Source organism: Cloeon dipterum, chromosome 3 (assembly GCF_949628265.1).
Source record: "Cloeon dipterum chromosome 3, ieCloDipt1.1, whole genome shotgun sequence".
Classification (NCBI taxonomy): Eukaryota; Metazoa; Arthropoda; class Insecta; order Ephemeroptera; family Baetidae; genus Cloeon; species Cloeon dipterum.
Genome location: NC_088788.1, coordinates 6,493,503 through 6,513,315, shown reverse-complemented (window position 1 = coordinate 6,513,315; position 19,813 = coordinate 6,493,503). Strand labels below are relative to the sequence as shown.

At 35.3% G+C, this 19,813-nt stretch overlaps 2 protein-coding genes across 2 annotated transcripts in view; one reads left to right on the top strand and one right to left on the bottom strand.

The window, feature by feature from the left end:
* The window catches only part of LOC135940719 (uncharacterized), an 85,492-nt gene extending 76,387 nt beyond the window's left edge, over nucleotides 1-9,105 (bottom strand). Inside the window, exon 1 of the mRNA XM_065485733.1 lies at nucleotides 8,994-9,105. The gene's annotated coding sequence lies outside the window, so the exon portion shown is untranslated. The remainder of the gene's footprint in view (nucleotides 1-8,993) is intronic.
* A 2,864-nt stretch (nucleotides 9,106-11,969) lies between these two features.
* Nucleotides 11,970-18,008, top strand: Alg11 (ALG11 alpha-1,2-mannosyltransferase). Its single transcript, XM_065484976.1, has 9 exons — nucleotides 11,970-12,220; nucleotides 12,272-12,405; nucleotides 12,496-12,728; nucleotides 14,357-14,619; nucleotides 15,797-15,916; nucleotides 15,973-16,179; nucleotides 16,244-16,331; nucleotides 17,542-17,737; nucleotides 17,873-18,008. Exons 1-9 carry the CDS (start codon nucleotides 12,110-12,112, stop codon nucleotides 17,952-17,954), a joined length of 1,434 nt encoding a protein of 477 aa, XP_065341048.1. The 5' UTR covers nucleotides 11,970-12,109; the 3' UTR covers nucleotides 17,955-18,008.
* The last annotated feature ends 1,805 nt before the right edge of the window (nucleotides 18,009-19,813 follow it).

Sequence of the window (19,813 nt, the reverse complement as noted above, 5' to 3'; positions counted from 1 at the left end):
AGAACCTGTCCTTTCTGTAAAAAGGAGATAAAATGGAAGTTAGAACAACATATTAAACAAGTTCACATGGAGAAGGAGGAATTGATCAGGTGTTCACTACATATTGAATACGTATACTTCCTAACTGAGCAGGAAAAGATGGAGCATGTTGAAATGTGCCAAGCTTTGTATAAAAATATCGTCCTACTGTGAAAAAGATATTAGTCTTTTTAAGCTCGCATGATCATATAGAATGGAAATACTTAAATTTTGAACGGATTGATAGAAAAATTTATATGCGCCCCACTTCAAAATGTGTTACTGAAGATTAGTTTTTATAATCCTATGCAGTTTAGGAGTAGCAAAAATCTTCAAAAAATTTGGACATTTTTCGTATGAGATGAAATTCACTGTCTTTTTAGCTGATGTGTGGAGAGAACAAATTGAATTATAGAGTCAATAGTACAACATTAAATTTGTTTCTTTTATATTACTCCCTGTATTTGAGTGTCAAGATAGATGATTGCGAATTTTAATTTTTGGTGTAGTTGTGATTTAAGTTACTCTCAACTGAATTTAAAACAATATTAGCGCAGCTAATTTAAACAGTTTTGATTAAATTTTTATTTATTGTAATTATAGAAAGTGGTTGGCAGATATAGCTATGTGTAAAATATATTGGCACGATGGTAGCAGCAAGGCTGATCTACTTATGAGACTTCAAAATTAAAATTCTAATCGACAAATTTATGAAATTTCCAAAATTAGTTTTGAATTGATTCGTCCCCAGAGGTGGACTTAATCAAAGCGTCCTGAACTGGAGTTGACTTGACTCAATTCGTCCTTTGGTCCAATTAGAAACCACTTTTAAATAAAAGCAAATTCGCCTTTTCACTGGTTGAAATTATAACTACTTCTCACAAAGACTATTTTGCCACCCTCAAATTAAAAAAAATATATAATTTAAACCATTATTTTTTTCAAATGTCCTGAACTCGACCAATCCGTTACTGGGCAAGACAAAGAGGACGAGTTTAAGCACTGGATTTGGACCGTCCAAAATCAATCCACACTTGACCGTCTCGTATCAACTCTTCTCAACCGTCCAATTTCTTGGTGGGAATGTAGTATTATTATGAATGTGACTTCTTCCAAAAGTTTCTTAGTATAGCCCGCTGGACAGTATTTTTTTTTATCAATTTTCCTTCCTTTTGGTTAGCCCCTGGTTAAAAGAGTCCTTGAATTTTAATAAATTCAATTTTTTTATGATGTCATAATTATTCAGCTGAAAAGTAATATTTCATGTAATTGCATCTTCCAATACCACTTAATGGGGAAAATATCTCAAATAGAATAGGGTGGGTGCCAGAGCCTTAATTGCCTTTCTCGCGGCAGCAGCAGATGGCGCCAAAGCGGCAAAACTTAGCTAATGACACTTCTTGGGCGAGACCGACAGGTGCTCTGACACACAAATTTGGAAATCGGCAGCAGGTTTCAGGCTTATAAGAGCGATAATTATTAATTAATATCATACCCGCCGCGACAGCTGCTGTTTTAATGCCACCGCATCCATACTTAATTCGCATGTGCGGCGGTTGATCAATATATGCGGAGGCAAATTTCTGCAGCCGTGATTACTATTATTCAGCGCGAGAATAATAATTTAGGGGCGCGGCTGACTGGTTTTGATCCTACTCGTAAATTTCCAGTCTGCAAACAATGTGGAGTGAAACAGAGCCGACAGCGCTTATAAATTGTCCTTTCAGGCATTTCCGACGCGACTAGCTAGCTGTAGCACGCCGCCAGGAAAAATGCGCGTGATCTCTAATCCAGCAGCCTTTTTGTCGGCACAGAGAGACGTGTCCGCCAACGCTTCATTGCCAGACGAAACAAAAAGCGGCAACAAAAACTTTATGTCCTGAGAATAAACGGCACAGCACGCCGCACAACAGATTAAAGGATCCAGACAAAAAGGGTAAAAAATCTGCTCCACGTGTAGATGCCCGGATCTTGCGAAAAATAAACGTATTTGGACGAGAGGTATTTAAAGGGACTGTCATTGACGAAGTTTCTGAGCACACCAATCGATACTTGAAGGTCGAATTAGGTAGAATGGATATTTTTCCGACCAAAAAGTCGCATAAACCTTTTCCCGCCAAAACAATATGAACCTATTTGCTAGAACTGCGCATGCGTCAGAGCTGGCACACGCCAACCGCCGGCTGCTAGTGGCTGACGTGACGGCCTCTCCTCGGCCACACCAGCTCTGACGCATGCGCAGTTCTCGCACATATATAGATTCATATTGTTTTGGCGGGAAAAAAATTCTACTTGTGCTACGGACGTTGCGCTGCACTTTTTGATCAGAAAAAATTCCACCTTTCCTAATTCGTCCCTAGAGAATCGAGAAACTTTTCGTTAAAGACTGTATTTTAAGTAATCCAAACGAGAGAGAAATATATAATAGTACAAATTTATTAAAAAAATGCAATATTTTCATTCCAGAGATCTCCAGAAATTATGAAATTTTGCTTGGTTGTGTGCTTTGATGTCCGATTCAAGCGCTAGTGGACGCAAGTGGTGGAACTCCTTTCCTTCATTGTCATGCAAATTCCGGCCCCCGCGCGTGAAACGCAATTTCGCCTCTTGAAATTCATAAGCCGGGCAGCATCCGGCGCGGCGGAGGGTGCAGGAAGGTCCATAAAAATGAGGCGTTTCCGCGTAATTTAGCCCGGCCAAATGAAGTCATTACTCTCGTTGCCCGCGTTTGCTCGCATGCACAAAAAGGGAAAAAAATGATAATGTACACAGGCACGGAATTATTCACTTAGAGCGGCACGTGCTAATATACGCGGAGCAGCTTAATTTTTCATTAATATTCCAGATAAGATAGGCTACCATGCATATTCAGCGCCGACAGGTTGACGCGAACGCCTTTTTTCTCTCTCGCCACTCCCGCAAAGTTATATAAACGAAGCTGCAGAGGATAATGGGGATGCTCCGGCGCCGACCTGATTGCCTTTTGAGATTGATAGTCACTCGCCACTGAATGCAAATGAGCTTTTTGTGCAGCTCTTATATTCGAGGAAAAGTTTTCTTTTTTATATAATGACTATTTTTCAAAAGCTGAAAAGACGTCTCAATTTAGCAGTGCCGACAATAGGCCAATTTAGTTCGTAATTGGATTTTTCCTATATTTTTTGCGTGGCCCTTTTGGTTGGAACAGGCAAAAATGAATTTACAGCAAGCAGTGGAGTTGATTTTTTGAATATGTTAACTTAAAAAGTGCAAAAAATAGTCAAATTATGTCTATTTTTGTCAAAAATTCACAATTATTAGCCTTAGTAAAAAGCGTTACAGCACAAGCTTAGAAAAATTTGATTTTAAATTCATTCCTCAAGTTTTTCGGCTACAGAATTGCTAACTAACCAATCTAAGAATTTGCCTGTTTTACCTTTGAATTAAAATATTAAAAAAATATAAAGATTGAGGTGGCAGGAGTAAAAAACTAATCCAAATTATTTTAAACAGAATCAAAAATTTCAGAGTGTCCATAAGCTTACTAAATATTCTAGAATAATAATTTTAACCTCATTTTTGCTCAATTTATTTCATATATAGTTTTATTTATTTCGAACTCTCTCGAATAAAAACTGCACCGCCTGGCAGAAATGCCCAGCGCGTTGCATAACCACGCCACGTAATATGTGTAATGCTATTAAAATAAAATACTCTTAACTTGGTTATTTCCGTCCCGAGAGGCAGTTCAGAAATTTAACTAATAGAAAGTTTGAGCGACTCGCGTTTCTTTGACCCGTGTTCGAGCTAGCGAGCCAGAAAGTTGAGCCGTCGCGTCTTTTTGCTCCTTTTTTCCCCTTTTTGCCTCTCGCCGCTCCACTTAACTCGCCGGTTTCAGCCAGATGACGACTTTCAAGGCGTGTGTAGATTTCTAGGGAACGACAAGCCGGCTCAACTCTTGCAGAAAAACCTTTCGTCAACTTTAGATTTCTACCAGCTTGATTCTCGGAACAATCCTCGCGTGGAGTAATGGAAAAATCAACCTCTGGAAAGCCATTTGTGGCAGCTCGAGTTCCGGGATTGAAAGTTGCCAGTGAAAGGAAAAATTTTATGACAGCACTTTATAGTAAAAATATTTGTATCCCCTTTTTTTATTTTATTATCTAATGTAGTTCGATGAAATATAATTATTTTATTTTAGATTTAGAAGGACGCTCAAGAAGAAACTGCTTTTGTGGGCTGAAAGATTGTTCAAAATTTGTAGTGTGGAAAATTTATATATTTATTTTATTGGTATTTTGAGTAAGAATATTATTTTAAAAATTTAAAAAGAAAAATTTTTCAAAGCATGTTAATATGCGTTTTTTCCAAATCAATATATAAAATATAAATTATTTTTATCTTTTAATAAAAAAGCATGAAATCTTTAATAAAAAAATCCATAACAAAATATAAAAATTGTAAAAACGTTATAAAATTAACTTATTAATATTTTTTAACGGCTGTTTTAGTAAAAGAATAAACAATATGATTTAAAATTTAATGTAGTTGAATTCAAAATGGCTCATTCCCGCTTTGGTTTATTCAGTTATTAAAAAAATATTTACTTGTTACATTTTGGAAGTAAAAATGAATTACCATGTCCACCCATGAAGCTTTGGACTAATCTGTATTTTTCTTTTCATTAAAATTAAATGCCTATTTATCTCTTTCTTAATTCTGTTTTAAAATCATATTCAAATTAAGAGCCTAACACAAACATTACCATCCAAACCAAGAATTGGCACTGACAGTGTTTAATGTTGAAAAAAGGTAACTTTTGAGCTCATTTTTCTGGAAATAAAACTTCTTCTTTGCTTATCATTTGCTATTTTTTATTGCTTCCCTGAAATATGAGGTTGGTTGCTACGCCCCAATATTTGTATTTATTTAGAGAACAAAAAATTCCATTTAGGTGCCTCCTCAACTTTCATTCTGTCAACAAACAACTCTGTAATGGAACAAAAAAATTGCGGCTTTATTTTCCCGCCCGAAATTCAAGTTGTCAAGTTTGCCGATGTTATCCATAATCTTAAATATTTAGACAGAAACCTTTGTCTGGGCAAACACATTACGCAAGCATCGGGTCTAATAACAAGCAAGCAGAGAGTATAATGGCTTGAGAGACCCTTCTTCATAACGAGATTAGGCAAAAAATAAAAAAATCGCACACAAGCCCGGCCGTAGCGCTGTCAGTTTTGATAAAAATCGATTTGCTTATCCTATATACTTGCGGAGAAAAAGGACTAAACACGCCTTGCGCGTTGTCGAGAGGTGTTTTCTCCTGCGGGAATTCCGTTTTCTCTCTGCGGCGGTAAGTAAATAGAGCAGGAGAGGCTTCTAGCCATCATGAGCGGAGCGACCTGCCCTGCCGCACTTGTGGCTCCGAGATTAATTTAATAACGCGCGGCAAACCAGGCTTTAAAGCAGATAATGCGAGCCGAGAGCGTGCAAACAAAGTGCGGCGATGAGATTACAGATCAGTTTAACTAACCCGACAGCCAGCCCTGCCAGCCTGCTGAGCGAAATGATGTTGCGCGCCCGCCTGACACATTCCACATGCAATTTGGACCACTCGTTACGCAGATAAAGACCGTAATGGCGTCTGAAAGGGACGCACGCCATGTTTTTAGATCTGTGAAGAGCATTGTTCACCCGACGACCCTTCATTTCCAGACTGGAGATTTTTTTTTGACGAGAGCAGGATAATTTGTCGGGCAGTTATAAATTAATTTATTTTGAACTATAAAGAGGCTGTGGATTTAGAAGATTGAATTTTTTCCTTCTCGCATCGGGAGCATCAAATGAGCACTACACGACATTTCAAAAGTCATTCAAATTGGCAAAAACAAATTTACCAAATCTTTAAAATTTTGCATCATGTTAAGAATTTTATTTTTTGCACCGGGGTCCCGGTTGCGAAATTTGTTGGTTCCCGCCGGTCAGAAGTCAATATGGCGTCGAAATAAATGGAGGCCAATCAGGAGACAGTCCAGTGGCCAATCAAAAGCGTCAATAAAGAGGCATGCCAACCTAATAATTTCCTTCCCTGCGTATTTTGTTACATTTTAGCCTGATGTGACATCTCACGGTCGATTCACCAATTAAACGGGCTAATCAGTCGTTAGTACAGAAAAAACAACAAAAATATTTATTGTGCTGAAGGTAAATTCATGATAAATTTTTCGAGCCAGTTTTCATTTCACGTTTGTAACTTTCCCACCGCACTCTACCAGACGTAAATCCGGACCACGGTGTTTTTTTTTGTATAAGCTTCAGCTCAAATTTAAAAATGAAAATTAAGTATTTGTGATCTATATTCCACTGCAAAAGTGGTTAATAGGCACATATAAAAATATAGTTCATGGAAAATTTGTACGCCTTATTATGTTTTACTTTCAATGTAAAAAAATTATTATTTTTCAATTACGTTCTTTTTTTCACCTAAATAAGTTATTCTAATTTTAAACCGAGAAACCTTTGCCATATTTGAATTGTAAGGGCAAGAGGTAAGAAAAGGTAAGGTGTTTTAGTTATTTGAGAAAAAATTCCTTTCAATCGTCAACCTATTATGTAACATCGTTATACTTCATCATAAAAATTTAATTTAAACCTTAACTAAACGACCAGTCTGAAACTGATTATTTAAACAATAATTCCGATCAAATATAGAAAAAACAAAATCAAATTAAAATAGTTAAATTTTAATTGTGAATTACACTTTTAGGACGAATAAAAATACTGCAAATTAGTTAAAAAATTTAATTCTTGCATATAATTAAATTAATTTTATAAAACTTTACAATTGAACAATCGACTGTTAATTTTTTTAAGGAAGATTATTTCGACGGTTGTTTAATCTAATTTTTTTTTTACAAAATTAATCTGAAACCGGGGCGATTTTGATCGTAACACTAACATAAACGAACTAATTTTTCTCTCAATTCAGAAAAAAAATATCTTCAAAGACATAAAAAGCCGCTTTTAAAGGTATTAATTAGTCCAACACACTGATGACGCATTGAATTAGTTACAATTTATCTCTATTGAAGCAGAGCTAATCTGTTAATTATGGCTGCAACGGCACACAGGCTAATTCCCAGTCAAAGCGAACTTGTGCGACAAGTGCTCCATAATGTGTATAAGCCCCGCTGCCGCCGTCGCCGCCGCCGCGCGATATGAATATGTTTTGTCGAGTCGCGCAACTCGCAACTCGCCCGCCGCGTGGTATGCGAAGCGTGCCTGAGTGTCTGCCGGTTGCACATAACTTTTCATTCTGTGTGCCTCTCTTCGTCGCAACTGAACAACGAGCAAGCAAGGGCGACGAGAGCAGTTGCGAACAGGATTAGCGACAAGATAATATGCAACACCCTTTGTGCCCGAGGCGCGCTCAAAGGTGCGCAGCGCTGATGCAAAGCTTGCTGTTCTGTGTCGAAAGTGCAGCGGATAAAGCTCATCCAATATTAACGAGCAAAATGGGAATTTTTTAAAGCGGATATTTCACTTACAAGTTTTTACTGAAAAAAATTAAAAAGGGGAAAAATTTGTCCGAAATTTTGGAAAAAAAACAATGAAGTGTTACAATTTTCAGTCTTTTGGTGAGACAAGTGTTTATTTATTTTTTTTTTTTTTGTAGAAATTTCTATTTTTGGTCATCCATCATGGGAATTGATCTTCAGTCTAAATGCATTTTGGTTTCGGCAAAATGCGCAAAATTACAAAAACAAACTCGCAAAAAACATTTTTTTGCAATTCTGTGGGTTTTCCCGGAAAAATTTGGTTTTTGCGAGCTCTGCATAAAATTGGGATGCAGTTCACAGCCGAAATTATAAAGAAAAGGTAATAAAAATGACGTCTCTTCTCAACGAGGGATATGATATCAGTTTTTATCTCTTCAGGCCAGAAAAATTTATCTTCAAAATATCCAGGGTAAAAGTATTGACAATTTAAGAGGAAAATCAACGTTCCATTGCAAACTGTAAGGTTCGTATTTACCACATTTTGGTTAGTTTTTAGAGTGTAATTTAAAAAATTCGATACGTCAAAATCGTTATTTAAGTATTTTTCCACTTTCCTACTGCCTTTGCACTGGACGCATATAATATGAGAAATCCAATCTTGCGTGCGGTTTCAAATGAAAAAACCGATATTAACGTCTGGGTTCTAATGGAATAGGAGTGGTAAAAATAACTGAAGACACCTAACAGGCGTAACAGTAAAATTATTACCTCATCTAGGCTGTATAGCTATTTTATTTAAAGTGGAATGATACTGGGCAACAATTGAAAATTATTTAAATTGTTGGATGGCTTAAACAATTGATCGATAAACAATTTGTTCAACAATTACCAATAATAAAAAATGACCTTCCTACAATAAAAATTCAAATTTTGCCAATTTTCTCCAAAATTAACAGTGCTCGAACATATTTTCTCGGCATATTCCGATTCCTCTCGTCGAGATCTGTCTAATTGTGTATGCCACTTATTGGGCAAACTCTTGGTTTTGAAATTAAATCGGATTTCAAGTAAGGAGACAGCCATTACCATTTGAAAAGCACGCTAACTTTCCAGCCAAATTTCTAAAAAATTACAGTGCTTCTTAGGTCAATTTAGGCTTTAACTGAATCCTTAGGGATGAGTTTTTGCACTGGCAACAAGCATTTTCCAGGATTTTGCAGTATCATTCCTCTTTAAATACTCTTCGAGATATTTCATAGATACAAGTTTTACTCAAAAATAAAGATTTTTCAGTTTTAATCCAATGTTTATCTCCACACATGTTTATTCCTCGCCGATCAAGCGAAATTGTGCAGTCAATAATGACGTGCCTTTAAGCCGGAGCGCCGATAAAGGCAGTAGGCAGCCTTGTCAGTGAGTGATATCGCTATCGCGGAGGTGCAGGGTGGAGCAAAGAGGCCGCAGGGTGCAAACGCACCCATCGAGTGGCTCACTCACCTAAATGCCAGGAGTTGGCGGCGACGCTTTGATCATGCCTCTCGCTGCTGGCGGTGAGTGAGTTTGGTGTGGGAAGTGAAGAGACGCGCGCGCACCGAAGCAAACCGCACCACGGCGCTGAGCAGACTGACTGCCCACCCGCTCCGCTCCGAGTCTCGAGTCTGGTGGTTGGTGGTGCCGGGGGCGGCCGACGAACGACTCGGGCGCACTCTGCACTCGGCAGAGTGCAACCAGCATGCGATACACCCTGTCAATTGCACCCCTTCAGCGACACCTCCAACCAACACGCGTTCTTTCGCCCTCTGGGACTGCTTTTGTTGAGTGGACCTTTAATGGATGCGTGCCGTGTGTTTTAACTGCGGCTTCTGCTCTTTGGGAAAAGGGCAAGACACGGTTTTATCCCCGGCAGCCGAGGGTGGTTTGGCGACACCAAAAGTGGCCGCTCTCCTTGCTGAATGTACAGCCCGGGGATGAGCGATGTGTTTTTAAGGGAGGAGCCCACTTAAGATTAAAAGTCTTGAAAGGCCTCTAGATAGACGAGTCTTGAGGTTCTGAGTTTCTGGTATTTTGGACGGTCATAAATTTTCGTATTGCTTATATGGAGTAAAATAAGTCAGTTTTAGTCAGTTCGAAATTTACGCAAAAATATTAAATACTTAATTTGTACCTAAAATTCATAATAGCTGAAAATTAAGTAACTTTAACAGATATTTATTAATTAATATGAATGTAGTTTTTACGGTTTTTACATCAAAAAATTAAAGCTATTTAAAAGTGGAAAAGCTTTCTAATTGATTTGACGTTTTTAACGCTTATAACTTAATTATAAATTATGTATATAAAATCATTGCCATGATCATAATGGAATTAATAATTTGAAAATTGCAATCTTAAACTTAAAGTCGTCTAGGGATACATTTTATATTTTCTCTTCGTTGTAATTTTCAAGATACACAACAAATTACTGTTTTTAAAATGTTATGTAATCATCTTTCCATACAAACGAAAAACCGTTAAAATGGAAAATAATTAAAATTACTCTTAGGAAGAAAATTCCTGAAGGAAAGAATGTTATCAAATATTGGACTTGAAATGTGTCTTTTTCTACGAATTTGAGGTTGGTTTCAGGATTTCTGCTCGTTTGATGCCCTCAGGTCATATTGGACCTTGTCAGAAAAATGGCTAAATATTTTATGTATTTATAAAAAAGTGCACATTAAAAATTCAAACTATGCACTCTTTCCACCACGCTTGAAAATGGAGCAAATCTATTTTAATTGCTATTTATGGCAGGCAACTAACCATCTAAATACAAATGTGTATAACTTCGGAGCTGTATTTTTTATTACCTTTTACACTTCTTAACTCAACAATTGAGTTTCGGAAGGACAAAACGTGTTCTAACGGGCAGCAATTTTTGCAATTAATTCTAACGTTTAAAAAAAAGACTTAGGAAATATTCGAGGTGGTTTAAGATTTTGAAATGGAATTTCTCAAAACATAAATTGAATCCCAAAAATTCACACAAGCCTTGGGACTGCATGCAAGCAACTTTTCTGATTTTAAAAATTGTAATTGGAAGAAACCTCATTATTTTCATGAAAAGACCTGTCCTGACCTTTCGCGTTACTATCCGATTAGGCTAAATTTGTTGTACTTTTTATTGGAATTGAATGCACACACCTCATTTTTCACTACTGGACCTTGAATATTTTTATTTATTTTCTTTTTAAACGGTTTTTCGTTTATATGGTAAGATTGGTGTCGTTGCATATTTAATTTTTAATGTCAAATGTTTGGAAGAAATTTTAATCGAAGATAAGGGACAAACATCTTCAAGCAAATTTTAGATATAATAGTTATATTATTGATTAGGCTATGATTACATTTAAATATAATTTGCCAGATTGCAAGAATTTGTGAAGTGTAGAGATTGTAAAATCAACTAAGAAGCTTCTTGAACTTTTATTCTAAATATTTTTTTAAACATTTAAAATATTTTTTAAAAAAACACAGTCAAATAACATTTTAAAAAATTTATTACTAATAAAATTGTATAAATAATTTTTTCTTTATAAATAAAAAACGTTAAAGTTACATTTATTACATAATGGTTTATAAACATTTAATCATCTAAGACGGGCTTATTTTCGTTGATATTGTTTGAACTATATTTATCCTGGTTAACAATTGAAATTCTTTTAAAGGTGTGCAACAATCAAATCAGAACTAAGAATGATAGACATTTATGATAAATATGACAGTCGAATTGGATCCTCCTTGTTACTTTGCTGTTATGTTTGCAAATAAATAAAAAGCGAGTATATTGTGTAGGATTTTATTAAATATCCTGAGTCAACCATCCTAAAACCACTGCAGTACCAGCACCTTATTTTCCCAGTCAACTTCGACAAAAGGGTTGAATTTCGATTTTTGCATCAATTATTACTGATCAGTTTTTGCAATGAATGGAAAATGTGTTTCGTTGTTAGCAGATACGTAGAAAAGCATAGCTGCCACAGCGATACGATCTTTAATCACGTCTCACAATAAAACGGTTTTTGGATGATTTATTCGCTTGATTTCGCTTCCGATTGTCGCGATATATCCAATAGTATATGAAATATGAGCTAAATTTCTCTCTTGATGAAATAAATCGTGATTTAAAAATTAGAGGACGGTGCTCGCCGCGATCAGCAAGTAAATTCACTTATTAAAATTCTTAATTTTAACTTTCTGATTTTCTGAGCATAAATATTTAACCCATTGGTTACATTTTATGGGTTTTCCCAGTACTGATAAACTTTTAAATAAAGTTTCCTTTGCCTCAGAATTCCTTATTTTGCTCATTAAACGTGTTTTGTGTGGAATCATCGCCAACTAGAGTAAATTTCCCGCAGCCCGCAGCCCGCCAGTGGTGGTAGTGGCGCTGCAGTCGCTGTATTGACGTGTAGCAGCTGATGCGCCAGGCCAACAAAACAACACAGCCGTCGATTACAAAGCCACGACACTCTTCGATTCTCCGCGGCGTTTTAGTTTTTCCTCAAAATATGTGAACACACACCTGAAGCTCATTCACAAGACTCTTTTCTGAAGGAAAATCGTGAGTTTTCCGCATGATTAAGATGGAGATTCCGCCGGGGATGAAAATCGTGCTGTGGCTCAGCCTCTACAGCTCTGGCCTATCTGTCATTATTTTTTTCCTGCTCTTCGTCTTGCTCAGAAAGGTGAGAATTTAGCCTTTATTTGAATGTTTGAGGTTTGAATGTCGATTTTAGAGGTTCAACCGAGCAAGGAAGAGGCACAGGGAGGCCGTCGACACTCCGACCGTCGCCTTTTTCCACCCTTACTGCAACGCCGGCGGTGGCGGAGAACGGGTCCTCTGGTGCGCCATCAGGGCCATGCAGACAAAGTAAATTATTTTTATTTAATCCCGGATTTAAATTGAAATTCGAGCTTATTGAGTTAAATTTTATAGAAATTAAAATAATAATTTCTGCAGATTTCCTGATATTAAATATGTGGTGTACACCGGCGACATCGAAAGCTCTCCTGAAGAGATTCTGCAGAAGGCGTACAAGAGGTTCAACATCAAAGTGGAGGGCGAAGTGAATTTTGTCTACCTGCACCGGCGGCCGTGGGTGGAGGCCTCCAGGTGGCCGCACTTCACGATGATCGGCCAGAGCATTGGCTCCATGTGGCTCGCCATCGAAGCGCTTGACTCTATTGTTCCAGGTAATATTTTCCATATAAATTATGGAATTAATTATTTCATTATTTTAATATTTTTTAGTGTTTTTGGATAAATATAAAAATCTTTTAATTTCAATCTTGACAGAACTAAAACGTAATTAATTTGCTGGCATGAATTTTAGATAACTAACATAACAATGCTAAAGTCAACTCTGTAATGATAAAATAATTTTATTTTCGTGAAATGCATATTCTTTTAAACACAATAAAGCATCTTTTTAAAATAATTTTTCTATTTTATTAAGATATTTTTTTCAATTATTTGAGTGTTTAGCAATCATTTCAACGGATAAGAATATTCTGAATTTATTTAAGATTTATGTTTATATAGCCCTCTGCTACGTCACGTATGGTATTATTGATTATTGAAACCGAACCTAGAAGCGCAGAGTTTACTATGCTAAACATAAAAAATAATCAGTGATATACACTTTATTTTAGTTTTGAATAATGACGATATTTAAAAACCGTCTTAGAATTGCGATTTCTATTGGTTTGGGATTGTTGTGACTAATTGTGACCATTAATTAAAAAATTAGTTTGACTCAATGGGAGAAACAAATTAAATCAGCATAATAATTCATCAACCAAATTTTATAGTTAACTTCAATTGATTTATGAATAATTAGTGTGGCTGTTTTTATACCAAAAATAAAATAAAAAAAATTATATTCAACAGCTGTTTTGTAAAATTAGCTTAATTATTTTTTTTTAGAATAAAATTTGTATTTTCATTTAAAAATTTACGCCTGCAACATACATTTTTGCATGTTTTACTATGATAATTTTGCAATTTATTCAAATTGTTTCAATTTTTCTTTGACTAATTTAATTTAAAGAATCATAATAGTAAAATATTTTAGTTGTTTTAAAATAAAAGTAAATTAGTTAAATATAAATATTTTATTTTCAATCTATTATCACATTCTTGACAAATCTAAAACATAATTATTTTGCTCGCATGAATTTTTAAATAGCTAACATAACAATGCTAAGTCTACTCTGTTGTGATTAAATAAATTTCTTTTATTCGAATGGGCAGTTATATAAGGCTGTTATTTTTAAACATAATTAAGCATCTCGCATCTCATGAGCCAAAATTACCTTTTATCTTTTAAATATTTTAAATTCACGTAGAATCCAATTTGAGTCCACAGTTAACTTTTTTGTTGTTAAAAACACAATAAGCACACAATGTAACAACTAGTTGTGGATTTACTATAAGAAAAAAAGCGGATACTCGTAAATTAAAAAAAAAAACATGATTTTTACTCATACTTTTTTAAACAAACCCAAGCTGGTAAACAGTTATTGTAGTGTTTTTTGTCATGCAAAAAAATCAAATCAAATCTCGTAAACCTGAATTGAAAAAACTGTATTTTTAAAATTAATTTTTGTTATTTCTTTAATATTTATAAAATTGTAATCAATAACTTGATTCAAATGGGGATAAAACTGCAACATTTAAACCAATTCTCCAACCAACGGCCAATTAAGAGTTTCCTTAACAAGAAAATGCATCCACGCTATTATTTTTCCATTATTATATTTAAATTCTAGGGGTTTTCCTTTTTTCCGTCTATTTAATCATTATTAATTATCATTTTTAGATTTGTGCATTGACACGATGGGCTACGCGTTCGCACTGTCTTTGTTCCATCATTTGGGCGGGTGCAAGACGGCGTGCTACGTGCATTACCCTACCATCACGCCGGACATGCTGCAGTACGTGTCCAACAAGCACCGTGGCTCGCTCAAGGCCATCGTCAAGCTGCGCTACTACCGCTTCTTCGCCTATCTCTACGCCAAGGCCGGTGCCACCTGCGACCTCGTCATGGCCAACTCCTCCTGGACGCAGGACAGACTCGACCAGGTCAGGACAAAAGATTGAAAATAACTCTAAATACTTAAAATTGAGTCAAAAATAAAATATAATTAGAAACAAAGATTTAGATTTGATTGGGAATAATTAGCAGCCATGTTGATGGTGTGAAATCTTGAGTTAGCCAATTACTTTAAAAATGCCTCTTTTATCAGGGTTGCATTTGTTTTTACCAACCAGTTTTTACCAATTTCCTGCGCAAGAAATTAATTTTTCTACTTTTCCCCTGTCAAACTCTAAAATTTGCGGTCAAAGTGGTAAAAATTTCCTCTACTGTGCAGATTTTTTCTTTTAACTGCCACTTGCTGCTTCAATTTCTCAAATAAAAAAAAAAAATTCTCTGACAATTTTCTAAGTGGAGGCGTCATGAGCAAATAATTAGAAAAATATTAAAAACTGAGGTGAAAATATTGCCTGAAAAAAAAACTAGTTATAAATTGGGAAAAAACACTTAATACCACTTCATTGTATTTTTTAAAAATACGGTTTTTTAGCAACCTTGTCTTTAATTAGTTAAAACAATTGGATTTGCTTTGTTCCACTGAAAAATATACAAATTCGATTTAAAACATCCAATTAATCCTGCCAATCGCAATATGGGCTTGACTTTCAGACAGGCAAAAATATAACTCTAATAAAATAATTACCTTTTTTTATCTCTTTTTGTCTATTATTTTAAAAGAGAAAAATCGTTTATTCAATTATCTGTCAATTCAATAATCCTCGAAATCAATTTAGGAAAAAATCTCTGATATTTATTTATTTTTGGGAGAGTATAGACAAAATGAATTAGCATCAAAATGTTTTATTAAGATTCGTTGTTCGTTGTCAAATTTAAAATTTCAAGAACGTAGTAGGGCTGTCTTTATGTTAAACCTGATAATATTTAACTCGGAGGAAATTCGAAATTCGACTCATTGTAATTTTGGCTCAATAATTAGTTTTTACTCAGGGTTCAGGACAAATCATTTTTTATTGGGGAAGGGAGGTGGTCAGACCCCGACTTAATCTTGTCGGTCTGTGCCCGTTAGCAACAGGGTTCGCAAAATAACGCAATTTTCCGGAAAACCCCACTGCTGTGCAAAAAAAAAATGCTTTTTTGCGACTCTTTCTCCAATTTTTTTACAATTTTGTTAAATCATTACATGAATTTCTCTAACGATTACAGGTTTGGAAACGTCCTCTGGACACGCACAGGGTGTATCCTCCATGCGAGGTGTCCGAACTGCTCGCCATTCCTCGCTCGCCTGAGCTGGACAACAAGCAAGACGAGTTCCGAATCCTCTCGGTATTAAAACTCTTTTATTTTTAAAATACGGTGCCAATCTAATCAATTCCATTCAGGTTGCGCAGTTCAGGCCGGAGAAGGATCACCCGATGCAGCTGCGTTCGCTCTACGCCCTGAGGGAACTGCTCTACGGCAACGACGCGTGGGAAAAGGTGAAGCTGGTGTTTGCCGGCTCGTGCAGACACGAAGAAGATCACATGCGGGTGCAAGATCTGATGAATCTGGCCAAGCACCTGGCCCTCGACGACTATGTCGAGTTCAAGGTGAGTCTAAAGAGATTGATGAGATTTATTAGAGTTGAATTTTCATTTTTTGCTGTTCATTCAGATTAATTTGAGCCACGAAGACCTGATGGACGAATTCAAGAAGGCCAAGGTTGGCCTACATGCTATGTGGAATGAGCATTTTGGCATTGGTGAGTGACTTTTAACTGTATTAACTTAATAAGATAATTTTTGCCGCAAATTGAATGGTTTTTAAAGATTTTATTACTTGAAGATGCCAATCAAACACTAAATTTCTGCACCCCCTTTCCCTATCGCACAAAAAATTTTGCTTGGTTTTTCCTTTAATCGAAAGGGGAAGTTTTTATAAGGGTTGAAAGTTCAGCTTTTTTACCTCCTGAGCACCTTCAAAAAGTATTAAAAAAATTCAGGGATGAAATTCACAAAAATGGTACGTTCAGTTCTGCGGAATTTAATTTTGCGACTTTTGGCGTCCTTTAAAAAAAATATTTAATTTAGATTAACGCGATGAAGAATGGTCCAAAAATTTAATAAAATGGGCTTTTCAATAATAACTCAGGTTCAGGGTTGCAAATGGTTAGATGTGATAGGAATCATCATTACACGTCGTTTGACACCAAATTTTTGAAAATATCTTTGAAAACAGCTGAGATTTAAGGGTTTGAAGTCAGAAAACGGTATGTTTTTAACAATATTTTTTCGAGATTTTTAACCTCCACTCGGAATTTTTCGTGTTTTTTGCTCTCGATTGACTCAAAAGATACCTTTTGATAAGAAACAGAGTTTCAGGTCCGTGGTGTTGCCATAGAAAAAAAAATTGGAGCTCATTTTACATCTTGACAATATAATGCGGGATGTTAAAAAAATATCTATTAATTTGACGAGTTGACGGATTTCTAGTCATAAAGTCTTAAATGAAAGGTATAGCCGAGTTCTTTCACCTGACCTACCCTGATAAACTTTTCAGGGTACCACACCCTGAAATCGTTCCCAGAGCAACATTTAATAATTTTTCTAACGCTGGTGACCATATTGAAACTTCGCCACCCTTAACGCAAAACCGCTGGCACAAAACCTTAAACGAAATTCGCCTTTTTAATTATTTTTTCTGTTTTTTTTTCTTAATTATAATATTATGTAAACTCAGTTTTATGTTAATACGAATTCTGATTTACTTCTTGCAATTTGGATTATTCCTCGAAACTAATGTTTTCCTTAAAAAAAATATTTATGCACTTGTTTATACTTTTATTTTATTTCAAGGCCTCAAAAAAGTTCTAAATATCCTAAAACTTGTAATATAATATGTGAAGTTTAGCAAAGCTAAATTATTCTGGATGTAAGTATTTTTTAAATTTATCTTCATTTTATGTTTACCAGGTGTTGTCGAGTGCATGGCGGCGGGCCTGCTGACGGTAGCGCATGGCTCTGGAGGGCCTTTGATGGACATCATTGAGACCGCTGAGGGCAGCAGGACAGGATGGCTGGCCACCGAGGAGGTCGAGTACGCCAGAATCCTGTACACCCTGGTCATGTTGTCCGCCACTCAAAAAGACATCGTTCGCACTGCAGCCAGGTAAAATCTTTAAATAAATTTAAATTTAAACGTGTTCATTAATTTTTTTAAAAAAAATCAGCTCTATCAAATAAGTTGATCTAAATTAGTCTAGTTAAACTTCTTGCCTAAAAAAGAAAATATTTACTTCCAAAGGTCCTCAGTCGGGCGTTTCTCCACGGACGAGTTCAACAAGAGTTTCATGAATGCCGTTTCTTCCCTGGTTTCTAGTCTGTAAAATGTTTTTTTGTGAGATTATTGAGCAATAAACACGAGCAAATTTGAATAATTTGGACTATGGTTTCATTTCCTTCGTTCGTTGAAAAGGTTTTTCCGTTTTTCGAAGGGGTGCGCTGCACTCGTTTGGGATTTCCAAGGGCATTGCGTTGCTTGTAGAAATTGGCATATGCCACCTGGAAACCCCACACCGCACAGCGCTGATTTTTTTTTCAGAATTAGCTGAAAAGACGAGTATGTAATTCATGCTTGGCTCGTTGATTTTCTGATGAGATGCGGACGAAGCGAAAAGGGCGACCCTCTTATCAATTAACCCGCTGCTGCGACTCGTCTATTTGTAAAACGAAGATTAAATTCCGCTGGCTTCTACTCCCTGACTCATACAGCAACTCAACGGAAGAGCTCGATTTTGAGATAACTTCTGCGTGCTCTTTCAAACGTTCGATGATCAAGCGATTTTTTTACTGTCAATTTAATCTAAATTTTAATTAAGTAAAGAGACAGTTTGAATTCAATTTACCGAATTAGCACTTGATCTCCCATGCAGTCACTAAATACGAGCTTGTCCACTGGGGCATCATTTTGGTTCAAATCAAAAGGTTTCACCCATTCAAAAACCAAAAACAGCAACCTGCTTTTAGTAGTAGAAAATTCCTACCATGCCATATATAGATTTTGGTACTAATTTGCAGACACAATTATATTTTTCCCTGTATATAGGTTGCTTCTGCTTTCGTTATTGTAGTCCCTTGCGAAAGTTAGAGCTGAATTTTGAAAAAAAAATATGTTATTATGGCCCCAAAATATAATAAGTTAATATTTTTAAATGTTAATTATATTTAGTAAAAAAATTTCTTACCCATACGAATCATTCCATTTATTTATATTTTGGTTTATATATGTTTTTTAAATTTGATTATTAAACTGATTAGCAATTTTTATCACTAATAATAGTTTCTGAATTTTTTCAAAATCTATAAAACGCTTAGCTGAACCATTTACAAGATTGTAATGAAATTAAAATTAATAACTTTTATTTGTTCCCTAACTATAAAAGAATCCGGGAGATCAATTTACATAATATTGCATAAATATATAATGATATCAAAAGAACCATTTTGATTTGCGATTTATATTGTTTTGGGATTGTTGTGACTAATTGTGACCATTAATTTGATTCAAGGGAAGAAACATAATATTCACGAACCATTGGAGGCAATTATAATGCTACAAAAAAATAAAAATTTTAACAGCTGTTTTGTAAAATTAACTACTTAATTTAATTTGTAAGAAAATATTCTGATTAAAATAAGTATTTCTCATGTAAATATTCAGAGCTGCAAAATGCAAGTTTAATTTCTGGTTATTTTTTTTATATATTTTACAAGTAATAATAATTGCAATTTGTACAAATTGTTTATTTAATTCCTTTAATTGAGGTTGTTAGCATAATTATAGTCTTTTTGTTCCCTTTTCTATCTGGTAAATCAAAATTAAAATCATTTTACACATTATTTACAGAAGTTTTGAATTTTCTCTGACTGTGATTGAATTTCAAGAAATTAAATTTCCGATGTACTCTATAGGATATAATTAGAGGTGTAAATTTCAACGATTGCTTTAAAAGCTAGGAATTTTGTTTTGGAGTTTAGGTACATCTTATCCAAGGCCTGCGGGGCCGGAACAGCAACTGTACGTCTCGAGAGTAGGTTATTAATTATTTCTTTTAGCTATTATTCCAATTTTACAGCCTCTATATCAGCATAGCAATTTTAAAATTAATGTCTTGAAAGGCAGGTGGCAAAATGAATGGTTACTGGTGAATCAAACCTTTTCTTAAAATTAAAATACAGTTTATAT